This window comes from Hypanus sabinus, chromosome 1 (genome assembly GCF_030144855.1).
Source record: "Hypanus sabinus isolate sHypSab1 chromosome 1, sHypSab1.hap1, whole genome shotgun sequence".
Taxonomy (NCBI): domain Eukaryota; kingdom Metazoa; phylum Chordata; class Chondrichthyes; order Myliobatiformes; family Dasyatidae; genus Hypanus; species Hypanus sabinus.
The window spans coordinates 4379993-4405007 of NC_082706.1; the positions used below are offsets into that span (position 1 = coordinate 4379993).

Here is a 25015-nt window from a genome sequence, read left to right on the forward strand (position 1 = left end):
TCTGTAAATTTGGTATTTGCCCACAATACAGATAAGCATATACATCACACACACAAACAGGATAAAGAACAGACAATTAGCTTTATTTGTCACATATGCATCGATTTATCAAAAGATACAGTGGAATGCATCAACTTGTGTCAATGATCAATAAGGATTGTGCCTGGGGCAGCCTGCAAATGTCATCATAGCATGTCCACAACTCACTAACTCTCTCTAACCCTACGTAGAAATCTTTAGAATATGGGAAGAAACCAGAGCACCTGGAAGAAATGTATGCTGTCACAGAGAGAACGAACAATCTCCTTACAGACAATGGTTGGAATCAAATACCATTCGGTGATCACTAGCACAGTTAATGGTGCTAGTGCTAACCACCATTGTACTGTGCCAGTAGTGGCATCGTACCAAACCCTGGGGAGCCTTGGTGCACAATTCCTGAGGCTGATAAACAAACTCACTACTACCGTTTCCTCCCACTTCATCGATTTTCTGCTCACACTGCTACAGGCCAGTTTATTCGGTGGCTGCGCTCTTGTACAAAGAACTTAACCAAATACTGCTTGCAAATCCACACTTATTTCATCAACCACACCTTCCTCATTATCTCCTCTGTTCAAAAACTTTTGTAACTTGCTTTTAACAATCCGTTGTGACTTTCTTGAATCAAAACCAATTGTGCTAATGTTGCACTCAATGTTGTTTCTATAACGTTCCCCTACTGGCTTGTGTTTTAGTCCTACACCAACCTTTAGAACAAGTAAATAAAGTTTGCAATTTTCAGTACATCAGGTACCATGTTTGAAGCTGAGCGACACACACAAAATGCTGGAGGAACTCAGCAGGTCAGGTAGCATATATGAAGAGGGAATAAACAGTCAACATTTAGAATAGAGATCCTTCATCAGAACTGGAAAGGTGTGGGGGGGGGGGGGGAGATGCCAGAATAAGGTAGGGGAGAGAAGCTGCACAATGTTGGCAAGTGACCAGTAGCATAGTGGTTACCACAACACTTTACAGAACCAGAGACATGAGTTCAATTCCTGTCACTGCCTGTAAGGAGCTTGTATTATCTCCCCATGACCGCATGGGTTTCCTCTCACAGTCCCATAATTAGGCTAGGATATCAAGGGATTGCTGGGTGGCTTGGTTTGAGCGGCCAAAAGAGCCCATTCCAGGCTGTATGTCAATAAATAAAGAAGAGGTTGCACTCCTTCCCTCCCCCCCCAACCTTATTCAGGCTTCTTCTCCCTTCCTTTCTAGTAATGAAGGACCTCAGCCAGAAACGTTGACTGTTTATTCCCCTCCGTAGATGCTGCCAGGCCTGCTGAGTTCCTCTGGACTTCTGTTTTTGTCTGAAGCTGAAGATGTTTTGAAGTAGTCAACTGCATTTAGTAAGCTAGTTTATATCTACCCCACCAGGTAATTCATCTATTAAGTGCAGATAGCTACTGTTAAATTTTAGCCCATCCAGAATCCCAGTTACATTCTTCTTTGCCAGTGTAGGGCAGAGTGCTGAACGAGTACCTCATCCACATTTTCTCCCTCCATGAGTGAATTTACCATTCGTCCCAGATCAGTCCAGGCTCTTTTGAAGATCTACGTTCTCACAATCTAGAAAGTCATTTGGAACCCCTTTCACTTTCTGACAAACTTATCTTGCGTCTTTTTCCACTTCCTCTCTGAAATTCCCCTTTTCAGTTTGTTTTTTATGCAATAAAAAACTTCTATTTTCATTATGATCATCCAGGAAGTTCTAGTGTTAAATTCCCTGCCTTTCTTCCTCAAGGGAAGTACCCAGCCTGCAGTCAAAACGTAAGAGCATACAAAATAAGAAATGCATGACCCTGGCCATTCAAGCTGATCTATAAAGAGCCATAAATGTAAGGAAACTTCCAAGATGACCACAACCTTGTCGTAGGGTTTGGCTCTTGGTAAGGGCACCCATACCAAACAGGTCAAAGGGTACAAGCCAGACTGTGCGTCCTCCAAGGGTCCTCCAATCTTGGGGTTCAGCTCAGGGCTAACAACCCTAAAAAATAGTTACAGAAACAGCAATGAAGAATCCTTCAATATCTGTGTGCGACAGTAAGGACAGAGACTGAGGACTTTCATTGCTGCCCAAAGCGCCAATGGAGATAAAAAGAAGCTTGGGAGGGTGGGGGAGAAGGTGTCTCTCACATGCCCTCTCATGAACTCCGTTCACCAAGAGCCCACTGACAAGAGCAGCTGTGGTTCTGTGAACTGAGCTCTCCCAGAGGCAACAGACAGCTTATTCTACAGCCCCTTTGGAGCATGGTGCCCAAATCCTGGGGTCATGGTCACCCAGCTGTGGACCCCATTTTGTTAGATCTTCACCACATAGTGGCCAGCCTTATGGTGTTTCAGTCCTACACTGCCCACTGCTATCCCCTGCTCAAAAACACATACACAGGACTGCTCTGGTAGACCTTTTGATTCAGCCAGCTCTGGCCCTTGACTTATTGCTTCCTGCCTTCAATCTCTCCTTTCCCCTCCTTGTCCAATTCTGATGCCCTCCACCCCTTTGAAGGCCCACACTTCCCTCATTCCAATGACACAGAATCCATTTATACTGCCATTTATTAGGCTCCAGGTTCCTTCTTGAGCGGAGATTAAGATTTTAAGATTATTTTATCTGTCACATGTTCATCAAAGCACAGATAAATGTGTCATTTATGTAAATGATTAACATAGTTGTTAACACAAGTGGGGGCAGCCCACAAGTGTGGCCACACCTCCAGGGCCAACATAACGTACCCAGAACTTACTCATGCTAACATTTTTAGTATGTGGGAGGAAACCAGAGTACCCAGAGAATGTACAAACTCCTTAGATAGCAACAAGAATTGAATCCAGGTCACTGGTACTCTAATAGTGTTATGCTTAAAAACTAAGCTACCATGCAGACCCTAGCTTTCTAGATTTAACACTGAATTCCACAATGTGAGGTAACTTGATTTCTGTCTGCATCTGTGATTATTCTTGCCACATGTACTGAGATAGTGAAGAACTTGTTTTACATACTGTTCATACAGATCTGACCATTACAGTGTGTTCAGGCAGAACAAGGAAAAACAACAACAGAATGCAGAATAATGTGTAAAACTACAGAGAAAGTGCAGTTAAACAAGGTGCAAGATCGTAACCCTGTGAGGTCAAGAGTGCACTTTATCACACCAGGGGATCATTCAGTGGGGTCGAAGCTGTCCTGTGATTTTTTTTCTCCTCTAGAAATGGAGGACACGCCTACCCTGACCTGTCTTCCTGATTGACATTTCACAACCCCAGCATTCTTTTGTCTATACACTCACTCACTAATCTTATTGAGTCCTGAAATGTGACCAGTTTATTCCTCTCCGTAGATGCTGCCTGACTGGCTGAGTTCCTCCAGCATTTTGTGTCTTGCATCGGACTTCCAGCATCTGCAGAATCTCTTTTGTTTAATGCAAGTGCCCAGCTTCCCTGCCTCTCTGCAGCGTGATGAGCTGCAAGCCCACTGCAGAAGCTGAAGGTCCAGTGTCTGCAAATCTGTCAGCCCACTGGAGGCAGAAGGCAGACTTCCCTGTGGTTAGAGGACTGTATGTGCTCGGGTGGGTGGGAGGAAAGGGACGTTTTCTCGGTGAAGTTGCTTTCTCGCTTGTTGTGCTCTGCTGAATTTTGTGGACATGCCATTTTGCCGCCAGAATGTGTGACGACACTTGCAGACAGTCCACAGGTGTTGATTGTCAACTCAAACGACATATTACACTGTATGCTTCAATGTATGTGAGAAATAAATCAGAATCTTTAGTCTCCTTCTGACAACAGGTTATTGATCTGAAAGGCTGATTTTGTTTCTTTACCAGAAACGCAGTCTGACCTGCAGAGTGTTTCCGACTTTTTTTTTCTGAAGCATCAGCAGCCTTTTTTGTTTTCAGCTTCAGATTAGATTGCATTTACCAGCATTGCCCATTCACTCAGCGCACCTAAGCCCCTTTGAATTCTGCTTACCTTCGCCCAAGGGCAACATGGTGAGGGAAAGATAGGATGCTTGCAGCTTTTCAACAGTGGGGGTTGGGAGAGGGGAGGTGGTGGGGGGGGGGGAAGAAGAAGAGACACGCAAAAGCCCTCCCAGGAGGGGAGACGGGGAAGAGCAGAAGCCTTCCCTAGAGGGAGGGCAGAGGTTTTGACACTCTCCCTAGGAGATGGGGAACAAAAGAGCTCAAAAGCTCCCATCAGGGTGGGGCGAGGGGGACCACAAAATCTCCCATGGGAGGGGGATGGACAAGTCAAATACTCTCCCCAGGGTAAAGGAGAGGTTTTGATAAACTCTCCCCATAAGAGGAGCAAGGGCAGGCCTCAAAACATCTCCCAGGGTGGGGTTTGCACACTCTCCCCAGAGGAGGGAGGACAAAAACTCTCTCCAGGATGAAGGGCGGACATTGTACATTCTTTCCCCGGGGAGGGGAAAGGACAGGGGTCAAAAGCTCTCCCCGGGTGTCGGGAGGGGATACCAGCGGCTCTCCCCAGGGTGGAGGAGAGCGGGTACCAGACTTTCCCGGGGAGACGGAAGGGCAGGTGTCAAAAGCTCTCCGCAGGGTGGGGGAGTGCGGGTTCCACAGTCTTTCCCAGGGGAGGGGCAAAGACAAGGATCGAAAGATCTCCCCAGTGTGGGGCAGAAGATAACAGACCGCACCTCCGCCAGGTTACAAGCCCCACCCGCATCCGGTCAGTGACAACCTGGAGACACCCCAGAGTCTATCCCTCACCAGTCAGTGGCCGTCTTGTCGTTGAGCACATCGCGGTAGGCAGCCTGCAGCGCCGGCCCATTCCTGCTCAGGTTCACCGCCATCTCCCCTCGCACTCAGGCACCAGCACCAGCACCCGCTTCCGGCCGGGAGCCCCGCACCGCGCATGCGTCGGCCCGCCACGGCTCTCCTTCACGCGTGCGCAGTTCTCTGCCGAAAGTTTCCGAGTTTGGAAAGCGCCGTTTTAGACCATACCTACAAACATACAGAGAGTTCAGGGCCCTGCTGCCACAGAAAATTAATTTTCACACTTTGTCTTCTTTTGCACATTGATTGATTGTCAGTGTTAATACAAAATTCTCTTGTAAATTTCTATTGTATTTAATGATATAATGTTGTATTTTTCTTGTAAATACCTGCAAGAAAATTACTCTCAAGACAGTAAACGATAACATATACATACTTTGATTATACATTTACTTTGAATTTTTGAACTTTCCAAAACTTCTGAATGTTATTACGTTTTTACGTTTACAGTTAGAAAGTTGAGACCGCGCGCGTTACCACCATATAAATATTGCAAGAAAATGTAATGATACGTACCCTATCAAATATAGCATTCTATGCTGTCTCACTAATTTATGAGTGATGTAAGATTTGGAAGGAAAATATTGCATGTTTCCTAAGTGACCTTGAAAAGGTGATGGTGCATACAGTCTTGTTGGTGAAAGTGTTTCACTCAGTGTTGAGGGGAAAAGCACTTTCAGAATTTCCTCTGAGATAGTTCCTTTGAATAGGCTTCCAGTCCTGTCCAGTGGATATGATGTAGGTTCATTAAACTCGTCGCCAATTTGTTGTGTATATGGCCGTTTGCACAACAATATCACTAAGGGAGCTACATTAACAGTGTCCTTTGCTAATTGAAATCAAACTATACACATATATACAGATCAATACATGCCCAATAGTGCATGCTCAGTAACCTGTTACTATGACATAAAATAGTCCTATGTTATTGTATACAGTAGGCTATATGGTACACTTAGGGATGAGATTATGGAATACCTGGAGGCACATGACAAGATAGGCCTAAACCAACATGAAAGGAAAATCCTGCCTGACTAACTCTCTACAATTTTTTGAGGAAATTATAAGCAAGGTAGTCAAAGGAGATGCAGTAGCTGTGGTACACTGTACTTGGATTTTTAGAAGGCCTTTGACAAGGTGCTGCACATGAGGCTGCTTAACAAGATAAGAGCCAATGGAATTACAGGGGAGTTACTAGTATGGGTGGAGCATTGGCTGATTGGCAGAAAACAGAGAGTGGGAATAAAGAGATCCTATTCTGGCTGGCTGCCGGTTACCAGTGGAGTTCCACAGGGGTCGGTATTGAGCCCGCTTCTTTTTACAATGTATGTCAATGATTCGGAACATGGGATTAATGGATTTGTGGTTAACTTTGCCAATGATTACAAAGATAGCTGGAGGAGCGGGTAGTGTTGAGGAAACAAATAGCCTGCAGAGAGAATTATATAGTTTAGGGGAATAGGCAAAGAAGTGGCAAATGAAATACAATGTTGGAAAGCATATTATGCACTTTGGTGGAAAAAATAAACAGGCAGACTATTATTTAGATGGGGAGAGAACTCAAAATGCAGAGATGCAAGGGGACTTGGGAGTCATTGTACAGGATGCCCTAAAGGTTAACCTCCAGGTTAAGTTGGTGGTGAAGAAGGAGAATATAATGTTAGCATTCATTTCTAGAGGTATATAAGAGCCAGAATGTGATTTTGAGGTTTTATAAAGTACTCGTGAGACCACACTTGGAGTATTGTGTGCAGTTTTGAGCTCCTTATTTTAGAAAGGGTATACTGACATTGGAGAGGGTTCAGAGAAGATTCATGACAATGATTCCAGGAGTGCAAGGGTTACCGTATGAGGAATGTCCCTGGAGTTCAGGAGAATGGGGGGGGGGGGGGATCTCATAGAAGCATTCTGAATGCTAAAAGGCCTGAGCAGATTAAATATGGCGAAGTTCTTTACCATGGTTGGGGATTCTAGGACAAGAGGGTACGACTTCAGGATTGAAGGACATCCCTTTAGAACAGAAATGCAGAGAAATTACTTCAGTTAGAGGGTGGTAAATCTGTGGAACTTGTTGCCTCCACAGCTGTGGAGACCAAGTCATTGGGCATATTTAAGACAGAGATAGGTAAGTTCTTTATTAGTCAGGGTATCAAAGGGTATGGGAAGTGGGGATGACTGGAAAAATTGGATCGACCCAAAATTGAATGGCGGAGCAGACTCGATGTGAATGGCCTCCTCCTGCTCCTGTCTCAATATTCAATAAATCTGCTGAGTATGCCCACAGGAAAATGAATCCCGGGGTTGTGTGTGTTCCCAGCGTGGCATATGGTGATAGGTATGTACTTTGATAATACAATTTACTTGGAACGTCGCTTCAGCCAGCTCAGCTGCGACCCACGTGCCGGGCGTCACTCCTACGTGACGTGTTTCAGTGGCACTCGCGTCGACGAATGGCGAATGAAACGCCTCAGCCCCGGCAGCCAATCGAGATTGAAACTGAGGGCGGGAAATTCAAATTGAAGGGAGATCCCCTCCAACAAGACAGGTCGGGGGGGGGGCAGCAGCGACGCCCAATAGGACGCGAGAGTGGGCGGGAACGCTCAGGGGCCGTCCGGCGTACGGGGCTACGCATGCGCACACGGAGCGTCGCGGGCTCAGGTGGCGGGCAGAGGACCCGGAGTCTGGGGGTTAATTGGAGGGCCGGTTGGTCGGTTGGTGTGTGTATTCCCACCCAAAAGGCTGCAGGGAGAAAGGGTCAGTTGGACACTATGCTCCAGAGAAGGGGAAGAGGGCAAAGATTGCCCATATGGAGGGAGAAGGCGGGGAGGGCGTTGGCCAGGTCGGAGTAGTGAGTCACACACTCAGCAGGTCAGCTGGGAGGGGTATGGACAGTCGACGCTTTGCGCTGCGACCCTACTAATTCGACTTATTTTCCGCCCGCCCTGTTTTCCTAAGCAACTCACACAAACGTTGGAGGAACTCAGCAGGTCAGGCGACATCTGTGGAAATGAGTAGATTCTTCGAGCTGAGACCCTCCTTCAGGACTGAGAAGATGACAGGATAAAACAGCTGGGGTGGCGAAGGAGGACTAGCTAGAAGGTGACAGGCGAAGCCAGGCGGGGGGAAAAGTTGAAGGTCTGGAGAAGAAGGAGCTTGATGGAGAGGAGAGTGGGCCATGGGAGAAAAAAGGTGGAGAGCACCCAGGGGAGGTGATAGGTGAGAAGTAACCCTAACCCTAATGCGAGTAGAACATGAGGGAAGGAGAAAGCCCTGTTTTTGTATCTTTTCTCTGTAACTTTAGACACCCTTATCATCCCCTCCTGATGTGGCCTCCACACTGGGGAGACCTGTTGTAAATTGGGGGACTGCTCCATCTGCCAAAAGTGGAACTTCCCCATGGCCAAGCATTTTCATTGCAAATCCAATTCCTGTTCTGTCATGTCTGTGCCAAGATGAGGCCACCCCTTGGTTTGAGGAGCAACAGCTGTCTGTAGCTTACAACCTGATGGCATCAATATTAATTTCTTATGGTTTAAAAAATCCTCCTTCCCCTCCCCTCTTTCCCCACTCTGGCCTCCTACCTCTTCTCACCTGCCTATTACTTCCCTTTGGGCCCCCGTCCTTCCCTTTCTCCTATGGTCCACTTTCCTTCCTTCCTTCCTTCCTCTCCAGCCCTTTACCTTTCCTACCCATCTGGCTTCACCTATAACCTCTAGCTATCCTCCTTCCCCTCCCCACCTTTTTTATTCTGACATCTTCATCCTTCCTTTCCAGCACTGAAGAAGGTTCTCGGCCCAAAATGTTGACTGTTTATTCATTTCCATAGATACTACCTGACCTGCTGAGTTCCTCCAATTTTTTGTGTGTGTTGCTTCCTAATCAAGAACCAATCATGCTCTGGTTTAATTATACACAATGATTTGGCTTCCACAGCAGGCTAAGGTAATGACTTTCACAGATTCACACTCTGAAGAAATTCCGGTTCCCCTCTCTTCTAAAGGTATGTCCTTCCATTTTCAGGCTGTGACTGGACTAGCAATAGAGTATTTGTCAAGTACCAGGAGTTGGCAGAGGAGTGTTGGAGGACAGGTTTGCTGGCTTTCTCCTTGGCGTTATGGGGGCTGCAAGGCCATCAGAACCATTACAGAGGCTGCTGAGCAAGCCTCCAGATGGCCATGGATTAAGAGGCCAAGGCTGCTAGGACTCAAAACCACTGCCTGATCAGCCCTGGCTGGGTCACCTGGATGTTGAAAGACCTGAAACACCCAATGACCCTAGGTCATATCACTAGTGTCCCAGCGCATTTTAGGATGTTTCTCAGCAGCAACGTCGCTGGTGGTGAAAGGTGTTAGTTGAGGTGGGATTAGAAGGGGCCTTTCCTTGGGTGGAGGCCTGTGTGTGGGGAGGGGGGAAATGGCTTATTCTTGCTCTTTATTATCGGTGCTGTTTTTGTTGATCTTCTGAACATGGCAATACACTGCTGGTGATATGTGATACTTGAAGACTGCCCCCAAGCTGATCCTTGGGTGTGGATCCTTGGATCCACACATTTCACTATGTTTTGATGTACACGTGATAGATAAATGTGATTGAATTTGAATCTGAAGAAAGGAATGAACGGCTTTGGGATGGTTATTTAGGTCAGAGTGTTGCTTGATTAGGTAGGCAGGCTGATTTCTGTGCTCCATAATAGGCGATATGATTGGGGGCAGTAATGAAGGGACAGGCTTGCTTTCTCACAGTGCCTTTCATTACATCACCACAGACATTTTGGGTAATGAATTAGTCTGAGCATTACACAAATCAGAATATGGCAATTTGTTGGGTTAAAAGCTACTTACTGAAGAATGGAATTTGAAACCTAGAAAGTCTGCAGCACAATACAGGCCCTTCGACCAACAATGCTGTGACAAACATGTACGTTAGAAATTGCCTGGGGTTACTCATAGCTCTCTATTTTACTAAGCTCCATGTCCCTATCCAGGAGTCTCTTAAAAGATCCTATCGTATCCCACTTCACCACCATCGCCGGCAGCCCATTCCATGCATTCACCACTCTCTGCATTTATATAAAAAAAACCTTACCCCTGATATCTCTGTATCTGCTTCCAAGTACCTTAAAACTGTGCCCCCTCCTGTTAGCCATTTCAGCCCTGGGAGAAAGTCTCCGACTGTCCACATGATCAATGCTTCTCATCATCTTATACACCTCTATCAGGTCACATCTTAACCTCCATCGCTCCAAGGAAAAAAGGCCAAGTTCACTCAACCTATTCTCAAGGCATGCTCTCCAAGCATCATCCTTGGAAATCTCCTCTGCACCCTTTCTATAGTTTTCACATCCTAAACACTCGAATGCGACAATATGAGCTTTTAATTTGTTTCAGGATGTCATGGGATTTGTTATCCTTTTTAAACAAGGGTCTTTTGTTGTCACAATTTTGGGAAGATAGGCTCTCAGGTTAGTGTTTGATTTGCAGAAAGGTGACCCCAGGCAAGCAATGCTCCACTGTTATTGAGCCAAGGACAGGCACACTATTTCAGAGCTGTGCTGGGAGTGTCAACCTGGATTTTGAGTAGGAATCTCTTGATTGGGACTTGAATTTGGGATGGAGATGTGAAGACTATGCTGTGTAACTGCCAAAATGGATTATTAAATGTGGCTCAGGAATTGGTATTTTACACAAGCCAAATGCTTGAATGCTAGAGTATGAGCTTTTATCAATGATGTTTTGTTTCACAGGTAGCTGGATGTCTGGGTGGACCAGATTCCCTTTCAGGGATGGGCCGCCTCGTCCAACAACTGACCCGCGTTCTCCTGAATCTGGAGTGGAGGTAGCACGAGGGAGAACACATCCTAGCGTGAGACCTCAGAGGTCTCAGTCACCAGGAGATGATGTACAACGACCTGTGGAACTTGCACCACGTCCATCGCTGATTTTCCAGCAACATGTACAATCCTTGGTAAATCGGAAGGCAGTGCACCATAGATCTGTTTCTTAGAAATATAAATGCTTTGGAAAATTTGGGCATAATTTTAAGGTGATTGAAGGAAAGTATAGTGGAGATATCTGAAGTGTTTTTTTTACACAGAGAGCAGTGGATATGTGGAATGTTCTGCTGGGGGTGGTGGTAGAGGCAGATACGTGAGGGACATTTAAGAAACTGATAGACCCATGGATGATAGGAAAATGGAGGGGCATGTGAGGGAAGAGTGAGATTGATCTTAGAGTATTAAAAGGTTGGCACAACATTGTGAGCTGGAGAGTCTGTACTGTGTTATATGTTATAGAATTGAACAAGGAACTTCTGTTTTCTGCCTTCATTTATCTTGGATGTAGCATTTCAAAAATATAAGTATTGCAGTATATAACATACTCTACTATATATACAGTATTACAACTTGGGGTGGAGATGCAGCTCTACCAAATGAGGTCTAAGGTGCTCCTCTGCACTAGCCTGCAGATCACCTTTGGGCAGGGTGTAGCACCTGCTTAGCCCCCAATCAGGATCACATGGAGGCATGGGAGCAGGCAGTGAACGGTCATATGAGCAGCTGGTGCAGATCACAAATCCTGGTTATGTGACCACTGACGCCAGGCAGACAATCTCTGAAGAGTATTGATTATGGCTGGGGTCACTGGTCTTGTAAAGATACTGCCTAGCAGAAGGCAAGAGCAAACCACACCTGTAGAAAAATTTCCCAAGCACAATCATGGTCATGACACAGCACTTAAAGTTCAAAAGTTGCTTTTACTGTCATTTCGACCATTAACTGTTGGAACAGTACACAGTAAAAGCGAAACAACGTTCTTCCAAGACCCTGGTGCTACATGAAACAACACAAATCTACGCTAGACTATGTGAGACAGCACAAGGCTACACCAGACTATGTAAAACAACATAAAATCTGCACTAGACTACAGACCTGCACAGGACTACATAAATTGCATGAAACAGTGCAGGGCAGTAATTAATAATTAATAAGTAAGACAATAGGCACAGTAGAGGACAAATTACAATATAATAATGATGTAGATGACAGTCTAGACTCGGAGTATTGAGGAGTATGATGGCTTGGGGGAAGAAACTGCTGCACAGTCTAGTTGTGAGAGCCCAAATGCTTTGGTACCTTTTACTAGATGGCAAGAGGGAGAAGAGTTTGAGGGGTGTGTGGGGTCCTTCACAATACTGTTAGCTTTAGTGTTAGTGCGGTGTAAATGTCTGTAATAGCGGGAAGAGAGACCCCGATGATCTTATCAGCTGACCTCACTATCTGCAGCAGGGTCTTGCGATCCAAGACAGTGCAATTCCCGAACCAGGCAGTGATGTAGCTGCTCAGGATGCTCTCAATTCAATCTCTGTAGAATATGATGAGGATTGGATGGGGGGGGGGGGGGGGGGGAATGGGAGATGGACTTTTCTCAGCCTTCACAGAAAGTAGAGACGCTGCTGGGATTTCTTTGCTATGGAGCTGGTGTTGAGGGACCAGGTGAGATTCTCCGCCAGGTGAACACCAAGAAATATGGTGCTCTTAATGATCTCTACCGAGGAGCCATAGATGTTCAGCGGGGAGTGGTTGCTCTGTGCCCTCCTGAAGTCAACAACCATCTCTTTCATTTTGTTCACATTCAGAGACAGGTTGTTGTTTCTGCACCAGTTTGTTATCCTCTGCACCTCCTCTCTGTGTGCTGACTCGTCGTTCTTGCTGATGAGACCCACCACGGTGGTGTCATCGGTGAACTTGATGCAGCACAGTCATGGGTCAGCTCGTCGTTCTTGCTGATGAGACCCACCACGGTGGTGTCATCGGTGAACTTGTTGCAGCACAGTCATGGGTCAGCAGAGTGAACAGCAGTGGACTGAGCACACAGCCCTGGGAGAGCTCCCATGCTCAGTGTGATGGTGTTGGAGATGCTGCTCCTGATCCGGACTGACAGGTCTCCCAGTCAGGAAGTCTAGGATCCAGTTACAGAGGGAGGTGTTCAGACCCAGTAGGCTCAGCTTTCCAATCAGGTACTGAGGGATGATTGTGTTGAATGCTGAACTGAAATCTATGAATAACATCCGAACATATGTGTCTTTTTTTGTCCAGGTGGAGGGTGATGGTGATGGCGTCGTTTGTTGAGCGATTGGGATGATATGTGAACTGCAGGGGGTCCAGTGAGGGGGGCAGCAGGGTCTTTATGTGCCTCATGATGAGCCTCTTGAAACACTTCATGATGATGGATGTAAGTGCAATGGGACGGTAGTCGTTGAGGCAGGACACTGAAGACTTCTTTGGCACAGGGACGATGGTGGCGGCTTTGAAGCACATTGAAATGATGGCGCTGCTCAGGGAGATTACTTGATTACAACTTGGGGAGTTCCGGAGATCAATTCTGGCGCCGTTTTTTGGAGATTGTATTGTTTCTTCCCCCCCCCCCCCATGACCCATATTGTTTTCCTTGGGGTGCTCTGGTTTCCTCCCACAGTCCAAAGATGTACCAGTTAGTAAGTTATTTGGTCACTGTAGATTGTCCTGTAATTAGGCTCGGGTTGCTAGGCCCTGAATCTCATTGGGCTGAAAGGGACTGTTCTGTGCTGTATCTCTAATTAAAATAAAATAATTTGTTAAAAGATGAAGGTGCACAGAATTATCAGCAGAACAGTACAGTTGTGGCCACACAGTAATAACAATGTAGAATAAAGTATTGGAAAGTGCGGTGCACCATTTCCCTTTCTAAAGTCAATGATCAGCTTTGTTGTTGACATTGAGGGAAGGTTGTCATGACACAATGTCACTAAGCTGTCTATCTCCTTCCTGTACTCTGACTCGTCATTATTTGAGATGCGGCTCCCTACAGTGATATCATTTGTAGATGGAGTTCGAGCAGAATCTAGCCACACAGTCATGGATGCACAGGGAGCAGCGTAGAGAGCTGAGGACACAATCTTATCGAACATCAGTGTTTAGAATAATTGCTGTCTCTCCTTGCTGATTGCAGTTAAGAAGTCAAGGATCCAGTGCAGAGAGAGAGACAGACATTGACTCCTAGGGTCTGGAGTTTGGTGATGAGTTTGCTTGGAATTATCGTATTGAAGGCTGAACTGCAATAAATAAACTATAGTCTGACGTAGGTCTCTTTACTGTCAAGATGCTCCAGAGATGAGTGTTGGGCCAGGGGGATGGCCTGAACTGTAGACCTGTTTCAGTGGTAGGTGAATGGGAATGGGCTGAGGTTACACGTGTTTTAAAAACATGATTAAACCTTGCAGTGCTGCCCAGTTGTGTGCAGTGCTGCAAGTTTTAGTTCTACAATTATGTATTCAGTTCTTTGAAAGTTTGTTGTATCTGCTTCTCCTGTCCATTCAGTAAATCATTGTTAACTGGATTGCACTATATGAGGGGGTGGAAATCAGTGCAATTACCTCCAGCCTTTACCTATACCCTATAGTTAACCTCCAAGCAGATTCCAGATGAATTCTTCATTAAGTTGTTTCCCCGAAAACACAAGCTTGGGCACATTGGAAATGCTTGCTTTAGTTCCAAGCTGCTTCTACTGCCATTTCCCTTTGCTCTTTTGGCATTTCAGGCTCCGAGCCTGTGGTGAATTGTAATTGCTTTCATTGGCCACTGACATGATCTCTCTGTTTATGATGAAAAAATGGAGGGTAGTGTAGAGAGATGAGTTAAATCAATCTTGGAGTAGGTTAAAAGGTCAGCACAACATCATGGGCTGAAGGGCCTGTACTATAATGTTCCATGACATAGGAGGTATGCGTCTGCCCAGCGTGATTATATGCACACACTACCCCTGTCTACACCCTTACAGAAAACTGGGGAAACTTCGCAGAACTCCACTTGTATATTGCTGTTGGAATTGGTTTATTATTCTCATTTATACTGAGATACAGTGAGCAGCTTGTCCTGCATACTATTCATAGGGATCAGTTCATTGCACAGTGTATTAAGCTAAAACAGGTCTAATTGCACAGATGCAGAGTGAGGTGCAATAGCTACAAAGGAAGTACAGTGCAGGTAAACAGTGAAGTGCAAGATTATTACAGTGTCGATTGTGAGATCGAAAGTCCAATTTATTATACTACGGAGCTATTTACAGAGAGCTGTGTTGAAGCTTTGTGTCTGTGCTTTAAGCTTTTGTATCTTCTGCCTGATGGGAGGAGGTAGAAGAGAGAATGGCTAGGGTGGGTATAATCTTTAATTATGCTGGCTGCTTTGGTGAGGCAGTGACAAGCAAGATAAAAGTTTTGGATCTGGTGATACTGGGCCAGAGGCTGTTCAGAAGTCAAGAAGGAGACACAAAGCTTATCCGTTGCAGCCATTTATTAAATGTAACAAATGAAAAGAGCAAACAAGGTGAAGAAGTAGTCATCATAATCAGATCAGAAATAAAAGCATTGATAAGATAGAATTGAATGAAATAGCCAGGTTTGAAGTGGCAGGATACCTACTGAGAAGCTTCTAGAAATCATCTATACTAGAATTATTGGAAAATTCACCAACTACACCTATATAGGTGACTATGAACATTTTCAGGACGCATAACAAATGACATGAAATATAATAATTTACTCCCTGATCCAACAGAGGTATGGTGTGTCCATCTCTGTTGGGTGCTACTCAAAGGGGTGATCGTGTTTTGCAGTACATATTATCTAAAATACACTTGTGAGCTGCCCCCAGCACATCCTTAGCTTGTGTTGGTTATTAATGCAATGATGCATTTCATGCTGTGTTTTGTTTCAATGCACATGGGATAAATAAATGAATCTCAGCTTGTGATTCTTTTTTGCAGATGACATATTGTAATCAAGGTCTCATTTGCCCTCATTGGTGGAATTAATTTCAAAGTTCAAAGTAAATTTATTATCGAAGTATGTACAGTATATGTTGCTGTCGTGGCCAAACCAAACCAGAACGATTGTTGCTGCCGGCGACCCTACGGATATGTTCTACTTGCATGACGCGCCCTCACTCCAATAGTGATTGCTCCAAAGGTTGAAGATATGTTTTTGATTCCTTATTAGCAATTAGCAAATGTACATCTTGAAGTGATGAAACTGAAGTGCACCCAAGTGTTAGCTAAGCGTTATTGAGTAGTCAGCAAAAGATATAACCTCAGCCAGTCCCCAGCTACTGCAAACTAAAAACAGATACATAACTTACTCCCTTCACTTTTGCCACACACCACTCATATGAATAGTTACCATAATAAACATAATAAGCAGATGGAGAACAGATGCATGGCTCTTACAGTTACCATATCTTACCCAGAAATTCATTTTCTTGCAGCTATTTACAGGAAAATAAAGAAATACACTAGAATTTATGAAAAGCTGTAAATAACAAAGACTGACAGAACTAATGTGCAAAAAAAGACAAATCGTGTAAATGATGAAAAATAAATAATACTGAGAGCATGAGTTGTAGAGTCCTTGAAAGTGAGTCTGTAGACTATGGAATCAGTTCAGTGTTGAGGTGAGTGAAGTTATCTACAATGGTTCAGGAGCCTGATGATTGCAGGTTGTAACTATTCCTGAACCTGTTAGTGTAGTCCTCCAGGCTCCCATGCCTCCTGCCTGATGGTAGTGAGAAGAGAATATGGACTGGATGATTGGGGCCCTGATGATGGATGCTGTTTTCTTGTGACAGTGCAGCTTGTAAATGTGTACAATGATGAGGAGGCCTTTGCTCGTGATAGACTGGGCTGTCTCCATTACATTTTTTTTTTCAACAGATTGGATTAAAATTGATTATTTGCTCATAACGAAGCAAAGGGATTCAATAAGACTTTTCCTTGTTTGGTAGTGTAAAGTATCGGATAAACCAGAGGTTCCCAACCTTTTTCATGTTGTGGACCAATATCATTAAGCAAGTAGTCCATGAGCCTCTTGTATAGACTAATGCAGTATGGCAGCCCAGTGTTTCAGAAAACATGCCACAGAAATGCAATTTTTCCCCTAACACTCTGCCTGTTTCCACAGCCTCTGGGTCGCTCAGGGGAACTGCTGCGTAATCTCGGCTCACTGCCACAGTTTGAAGCTTACAGCCGAGGAGACCATCTCAGTCAGAGACCCTCAGCTCCACTCTTAGGTAAGAACCTGCTGCCAGGATTGATACCTTAGAAGTTGTTGGTGAAAAGTGTCACCTCCCCACTGTAAACCATCCCCCAATCCAGTGGCAAATGACAGGAGCGTTTTTCACACAGATCCACTGAGTTTCTGCATTGAAACAGGCCATTCAGCTCAACTACACTATGCTGCAGGTTAGCATCATCCCAGCACACATTCAACATTTTAGGAGCCGCTTCTTTCCCTCACCATCAGATTTCTGAAAAGTCCATAAATGCAGCCACATTATTTTTGTTCTTTTTGCACTACTACTTTTAATATGTATATATCTTGTTATAATTTATAGTATATTTCATATATTGCACTGTACTGCTGCTACAAAACAACAAATTTCACAATGTGTCAGTGATACCTTATTCTGTGATTAGAAAAAAATCAAATACTTTCTTCTCTGCATGTATTAAGTTATTGACCTTTCCAAGGACAGTGAGTCTTGCCAAACCCATGGTCTAATAAGTGCAGTAAGAGGATTTATTGTGAAGAGAGCACAGACAAATGGGAATGGAGAAGTCAAAGTTTTAGAAAGTAGATGACATCATCATTATGTGCCATGTCGTGTGACATGGGTAATCATGGTCTATCCACAACAATGATTGTTCTTGGCAAATTTTTCCACAGAAGTGGTTTACCATTGCCGCCATCTGGGCAGTGTATTTACAAGGCCGGTGACCCTGGCCATTATCAATACTCTTCAGCTTGTCTGCCTGGCACTGGTGCTTGCATAACCAGGACTTGCGATATGTACCAGCTGCTCATATGGCCATCCACCACCTGCTCCCATGGCTTTGTGTGACCCTGATCATGGGGCTAAGCAGATATTACACCTTGCCCAAGGGTGATCTACAAGCTAGCAGAGAGCTGTATATCCACCCCACCACCCAGTACAGGTAGCACAGTTATAAGCAATGCAAAATATCGATGCAGCCCACTTATGCACTAAATAAATGCTAACGAAATGGCAAAATTGCCAAATGATGTGCCACTTGAGGCGTGGGGAGGAAAAATAAAAATCACACCTACACTGCGCTGGAGCCAGTGAGAAGATGCAGGAAATCGATGTTGAAGATTCTGGATGGTAATCAATGGGTTGTGGATTCTGGAAGTGAATTAATTTTTTTTCAGTGTTGTCAGCATCCAAACGAACAAAGTCTCTTGCTTGTTCCTTATGAATAGTGGAAAGGTTTCTGTCTGTCACAAAGTGAGTCATCCACTGTCACAGTATCTATTTTAGCTATCCAGCTAAGTTTCCAGGACAGTGATTCCAGGGGTATTAGTGTCTGTAATGTTTATAATAATTGTGTCATTCTTGTGTGCTGCCTACCTCAGACATGAGTTACTGATAGTTCTCATTTAAAAAGAGAGGGAAGTGAGAAAGGCAAGACGCAAGACCAAAATGCCACTGTTATTGTAAATAGCCATCAAACCCATACCCACTTGGGAGCATTTACAACTGTCAGTCAGAGGGATGTCAGTCTTCTTGTTTCTTTCAGATTCTGCTTGGCTGACAGCAGTGGATTGGTTCACCTTGCTGTTCAGTGTGGCTTCCAATCAAAACCTTATTCTGAAATCTCAGGCTCACATCCCGAGTCATTTTACTTCTAACTAATTCTGATTATGACTCTTAGATCAGTTGGCTTCCTCTTAAATCATACAGCATGTGTGAATACTGCCTCAAATTAGCACATCACTGATGTTTAAAGGTGCCGGAAGCATGGTGGCATTTCCCAAAGCCCTATCTGGCTTATTCTTAGAGGCTTTCTTAAACAATGGAACAACATTAGCTACCCTCCAAACCTCCAGCACCTCACCGGTGGCTAGGGATGTTTTGACTGTTTCTGCTAGGGGCTCCTGCAATTTTTGCACTTGCCTCCCACAGGATCCAAGGAACACTTTGTCTGGTCCTGGAGACTTAACCACCCTAATTTGGTCTCCAAATTTGAGGAAGGACATTCTTGCTATTCAGGGAGTACAGCGTAGGTTCACGAGGTTAATTCCCGGAATGGCAGGACTGTCATATGTTGAAAGGTTGGAGCGACTGGGCTTGTATACACTGGAATTTAGAAGGATGAGAGGGGATCTGATTGAAACGTATAAGATTATTAAGGGATTGGACACGCTGGAGGCAGGAAGCATGTTCCCGCTAATGGGTGAGTCCAGAACTAGAGGCCACAGTTTAAGAATAAGGGGTAGGCCATTTAGAACAGGGATGCGGAAAAACTTTCACCCAGAGAGTGGTGGATATGTGGAATGCTCTGCCCCAGAAGGCAGTGGAGGCCAAGTCTCTGGGTGCATTCAAAAGAGAGTTAGATAGAGTTCTTATAGATAGCGGGATCAAGGGATATGGGGAGAGGGCAGGAACGGGGTACTGATTGTGTATGATCAGCCATAATCACAGTGAATGGCGGTGCTGGCTAGAAAGGCTGAATGGCCTACTCCTGCACCTACTGTCTATTGTCTAATATGCCCCAAGACAGCAAAGACCACCTCTGTAATCTGTATAGGCTCCATGACCTCACTACTGCTCTGCCTCACCTCTATAGATTCTGTCTGTCTCCCAATTAAATATAGATGGCAAAAATATCAATTTAAGATCCTCCCATCTCTTTCAGCTCCATGCATAGATTACAAGTCTTATCTTCCAGGGGACCAATTTTGTCCTTTGCTATCCCTTTAGTATATCTGTAGAAGCCCAAAAGATTTTCCTTCACCTTGTCTGCTAGAGCAACCTTGTGCTTTCTTTTAGCTCTCCTGATTTCTTTAATTGTTCTTTTGCATTTCTTATGCTCCAGTACCTGATTAGTTGATGCCTGCCTGTACCTACTATACACCTCCCTCTTTTTTGTTAACCAGGGACTCAGTATCTCTTGAATACCAAGGTTCCCTAAATCTGTTACCCTTGCCTTTTATTCTGACAGGAATAAACAAAAAGTCTATACTCTCAAAGTTTCACTCTTGAAGGCTTCCCATTTACTAAGTACACCTTTGCCGGAAAACAACCTGTCCTAATCCAAACTTACCAGATCCTTTCTGATACCACCAAAATGTCCTCTCTCCAAATTAGTCTCAACCCAAGGAACAGAACAATCTTTTTACATAATTACTTTGAATCTAATGGTATTACGATCACTAGATGGAAAGTGTTCCCCTACACTAACTTCTACCAACCCTGACTCGCCTCCGAATAGGAGATCCAGTATTGCACTTTCTTAATTGGATCTTGTGTATTGATTAAGGAAACTGTCCTGAGCACATTTGAGCTCTTTCCCTTCCAGTCCTTTTACAGTATGGATGTCCCAGTCAATAAATTGAAAGTTAAAATCACTGACTATCACAACATCGTTTCTTGCAACAGACTGCGATCTTTCTACAAATTTGCTCCCCTAAATTCTGCCAAGTGTTGGGTGGTGTTTATATGTTTCCATTAATGTGGTCATACCATTCTTATTCCTCAGTTTTACCCCATACACCTCACTAGACGAGCTGTCCAGTCTGTCCTGACTGAGCACTGCTGTGACATTTTCCATAACTGGCAATGCCACCCCTCTCCTTTAATCCCTTCCACTCTATCACACCTAATAAAAATTGTTACTCTGGATCCAATGCAGCACAAAAAAACACTAAGCTGAAGAATGTAATAATTTTTAAAAAAACACAATAAATATAAATAACATAGCGTATATACAGTACATTGTATGTCCATAAAGTGACACTAGGCACAGGTGTGTCTGTACATAAGGTGACTATCAAGAAATGATAAAGTGGTGGTGGTTGGAATGTGGAGCAGTGGATTAGACGGCGGAAGTGTTGATCAGCCTCACTGCTTGATCAAAGTAACTGTTTTTGAGTCTGGTGGTCCTGGTGCAGATGCTTTGTGGACTCCCTGGTGGGAGTGGGACAAACAGTCCATGAGCAAGGTGGGTGGGATCCTTCATGATGTTACTGGCCTTTCTTGCACCTTTCTGTAATGGCAGGTACCTTGATGGTGGATAGGCTGACGTGTTGGGTGATTTTTTTTTTAAGATTCCTCTCCCCTGGGGGTGTGGGATGCACAGTGAGAACTATGATCACTCACCTGGTCTATACCCCTCCTAATTTCATATACATATATCAGAGAATTATGAATAATCCTACCCCTATTTAATCCAATCATGTTATATTTACACAGTAATGTGATAGTGAGTTATAATTCCTTTCCACTTCACAGGCAGAGGGATCTTAAGCAGAGAAATGTCCAGCGCCCTGTTTGGAAGCGTTAGATATGAAGTAGAACCAGCAGCTGGCGATGCCTTTCCATTGAGAGCAAAACCACTCTGGAGCCCTGAACAAGGCAGGTAGGGAAAGAAGAACGTGACCAACTATCTGCAGTTATTCACCTGCCATTAAAGTGAGAACTGCAGTTTGTTAACAGCTCCAGTTGAGACAGTTCTTGTACTGCAAAGGAATTGAGAGATGTGATTTAAGTTAAGGTTAATTGTTATTCAACTGTACCCGAGTGTACAGCTGCTAAACACAACATCGTTCCTCTGGGACCAAGGTGCAAAATGCAGTATAGTTGCCTGCAGTGCACAATTAAGATCCAATACATACAGTCACAAAACAATATTAACTCAAGTCTGTGAGTGACATGGCCTGAAGATTAATCTAGAGCGTGAAGTTCCTTTTGTGGGCTTTGCTGGTGAGGGACATCGGTATTAGTCAATTAAATCAAAGTAAATTTATTATCAAAGCACATATATATCACCATGTACCACCTTGAAACTCATTTTCTTACGACATTTACAGCAAAGTAAAGGAACAGTAGAATTTATGAAAAGCTATACAAAGACTGACAACCCATGTGCAAAAAAAAATAAACCTTGCAAATAAAAATGAATAGAACATGACTGATAGAGTCCTTAAAAGTGAGATTCAGTTCACAGTTAAATTGAGTGAAGTTATTCATGCTGGTTCATGAGCCTGATGACTGTACGATAATAACTGTTCTTGAACCTGGTCTGTGGGACCTAAGGCTCTTGTACCACCTCCCTGATAGTAGTGGTGAGATGGTCTGGATGGTGGGGGTCCTTAATGATGGTTGCTGCTTTCTTGTGGCATTGGGGCTTGCAGATGTGCTCAGTGGTGAGGAGGGTTTTGCCTGTGATGGACTGGGCTGTGTCCACCTGTTTGTGCACCCTTTTCCATTCCTGGGCTTTCCATACCAGTCAGGATACTCCCCACTGTGCATCTGTAGAAGTTTGTCAAAGTTCTAGGTGACATGTTGAATCTGTGCAAACTTCTAAGAAAGCAGTCTTCTTTGTGATGGCACATGTGTGCTGGCCCCATGTCAGATCCTTTAATATAATAATGTTCAAGGAATTTAAAGTTACTGGCCCTCTCCACCTTCGATCCTCTAAAGAAGATTGGCCTCATGGACCATGGGGTTCTTCCTCGTGAAGTTGATACCTGAGTTATAGTTCCACAGCAGGTACCATCTCATATGATCTTCACTCAACCCTGGAACATTTGAATTTATTTAAATCTTACATCCACCCCACAACGTGAGGGAGTAAAAATCTTTGCATTGTGACTCCATTGCAATGAACAGACATGTGAATTTATAAGTCTAATGGCTTGTAGAAAGAAGCTGTCCCTTAACCTGGTCCAGGCTTTAATGCTGCAATACCATTTGCCAGATGGAAGCAGCTGGAACAGTTTGTGGTAGGGGTGACTGGTATCCCTGATGATTTTTCAAGCCTTTCTGCACCTGCTGCTGTAAATGTCCTCAGTGGAGGGAAGTTCATGGCCACAGATGCACTGGGCTGTCCTTACCACTCTGTGCAGTGCTCAGTGATCAAGGTTGGTTCAGTTCCCATATCAGGCTATGATACAGCCAGTCAGGATGCTGTCAATGGTGCCTCTGTAGAAGGTCTTGAGGATTTGGGGACCCATGTCAAACTACTTCAGTTGTGTGAGGTGGAAGCAAAGATGTATGTACCAGGATGCTGTTTATCGACTACAGCTCAGCATTCAAAACTATCCCTCAAAACAAACCAATAAGCTTTACAACGTTTTCCTCAGTACCTCATTCTACAATTGGATGCTCGATTTCCTCACTTGCAGATCCTTGTCAGTTCAGATTGGCAACATTTCATCCACGAACTCCATCACAATGCTGTGTTCTTAGCTCCCTGCTCTACTCACTTGACACTTGTGACTGTGTGGCAAAGTACAGCTCCGAAGCCATATTCAATCTCATTGACATCACTATTGTCATGTGATAAATCAGTATATAGGAGAGAGATTGAAAATCTGGCTGAGTGGTGCTACAACAACAAACAAAATGCTGGAGGAGCACAACAGGCCAGCCAGCATCTATGGAAAAGAGTAAACAGTTGACATTTTTGGCAAAGACTCTTCATCAGGATCTCCTATTCAATGTCAGCAAGACCAAGGAGCTGATTATTGACTTCAGGAGGAAAAAACCAGAGGTCCGTGAGCCAGTGCTCACAGAGATAGAGAGGGTCAGCAACTTAAAATACTTGGTATTATTATTTTGAAGGACTTGTCCTGCACCTAGCACATAAGTGCAATTACGAAGAAAGCACAGCAGCGCCTCTACTTCCTTGCAAGATTGCGAATGTTCAGCATAAACATCCAAAACTTTGACAAACCTCTATAGATGTGTAGCAGCAAGTATATTAATTGGTTGCATTATGGCCTGGTATGAAAACACCAATCATCAATGACTGAGGAGGTCACTGAGCCTCTGACAATGATCATTGCATCATCAATAGGGACAGGAGAAGTGCTAGAGTGTTGCAAATATTGTTCCCTTGTTCAAGAAAGGGAGTAGAGATAACCCAGAAAATTATTGACCAGTGAGTCTGACTTCAGTGGTGGGCAAGTATTTGGAGAAGATCCTGAGAGGCAGGATTTATGAGCATTTGGAGAGACATAATCTGATTAGGGATAGTCAGCATAGCTCTGTCAAGGGCAGATCATGCCTTACGATCCTGATTGAATTCTTTGAGGATGTAACAAAACACATTGAAGGTAGAGCAGTGGATGTAGTGTATATGGATTTCAGTAAGGCATTTTATAAGGTTCCCCATGCAAGGCTCCTTCAGAAATTAAGGAGGCATGGGATCCAAGGAGACCTTGCTTTGTGGATCCAGAATTGGCTTGCCCACAGAAGGCAAAGGGTGGCTGTAGATGGTTTGTATTCTGCATGGAAGTTGGTGACCAGTGGTGTTCCCAGGGATGGGTTACTAAGGAAGGATGGGTTACTAAGTTTACTGATGGTACAAAAGTTCAGGGTGTTGTGAATAGTTTGGAGGTTTGTCAGAGGTTACAACGGGACATCAAAAGGGTGCAGAACTGGCAGATTGAGTTCAACTGAGATGAGTGTGAAGTGGCTCATTTTTGGATGTCAAGTTTGAAAACAGAATTTAGCATTAATGGTAAGACTCTTAGCAGTGTGGAAGATCAGAGAGATCTTGGGGTCCATGTCTGTGGGACACTCAAAGCTGCTACGCAGGTTGACAGTGTTGTTTAGAAGGCGTATGGTGTGTTGGCCGTCGTCATCCATGGGATTGAGTTCAAGAGCCGTGAGGTAATGTTACAACCATATGAGACCATGGTCAGACCCCACTTCTAGTACTGTGTTCAGTTCTGGTTACCTCACTACAGGAAAGATATGGATACTACAGAGAGAGTGCAGAGGAGATTTACAAGGAATTTGTCTGTATTGGAGAGTGCCTTATGAGAGTAGGTAGAGTGAACTTTTCTCCTTGGAGTGCCAGGGGATGAGAGGTGACCTGACAGAGGTGTATAAGATGAGAGGCATTGATCATATGCATAGCCAGAGGCATTTTCGCAGGGCTGAAATGGCTGACATAAGGGTGCATAGTTTCAAGGTACTTGGAAATAGGTACAAGGGGGATGTCAGAGGTAAGTTTTCACACAGAGTGGTGGGTGCGTGGAATGCACTGCCAGTGACAGTGGTGAGGGCAGATACAATGGGGTCTTTTAATTGACACTTCAATAGGTACATGGTGGTTAGAAAA

General features: G+C 44.4%; 2 protein-coding genes across 9 annotated transcripts in view; one reads left to right on the plus strand and one right to left on the minus strand.

The window, feature by feature from the left end:
* dbnlb (drebrin-like b) overlaps positions 1–4921 on the minus strand; it is a 68521-nt gene extending 63600 nt beyond the window's left edge. For all 6 annotated transcript variants that reach the window (XM_059961954.1, XM_059961774.1, XM_059961894.1 and 3 more), the window contains exon 1: positions 4770–4921. In XM_059961954.1, the coding sequence (XP_059817937.1) occupies positions 4770–4852 (83 nt within the window). In that variant the 5' untranslated portion in view covers positions 4853–4921. The remainder of the gene's footprint in view (positions 1–4769) is intronic.
* Positions 4922–7468: 2547 nt separating this feature from the next.
* Positions 7469–25015, plus strand: part of piwil2 (piwi-like RNA-mediated gene silencing 2) — a 126859-nt gene continuing 109312 nt past the window's right edge. For 2 of the 3 annotated variants that reach the window (XM_059961320.1, XM_059961374.1), the window contains exons 1-4: positions 7469–7589; positions 10579–10799; positions 16824–16932; positions 21175–21301. In XM_059961320.1, the coding sequence (XP_059817303.1) occupies positions 10587–10799; positions 16824–16932; positions 21175–21301 (449 nt within the window). In that variant the 5' untranslated portion in view covers positions 7469–7589; positions 10579–10586. Of the gene's footprint in view, positions 7590–10578; positions 10800–15634; positions 15837–16823; positions 16933–21174; positions 21302–25015 lie in introns of those variants that run through there. The other variant, XM_059961422.1, reaches the window with a different exon arrangement.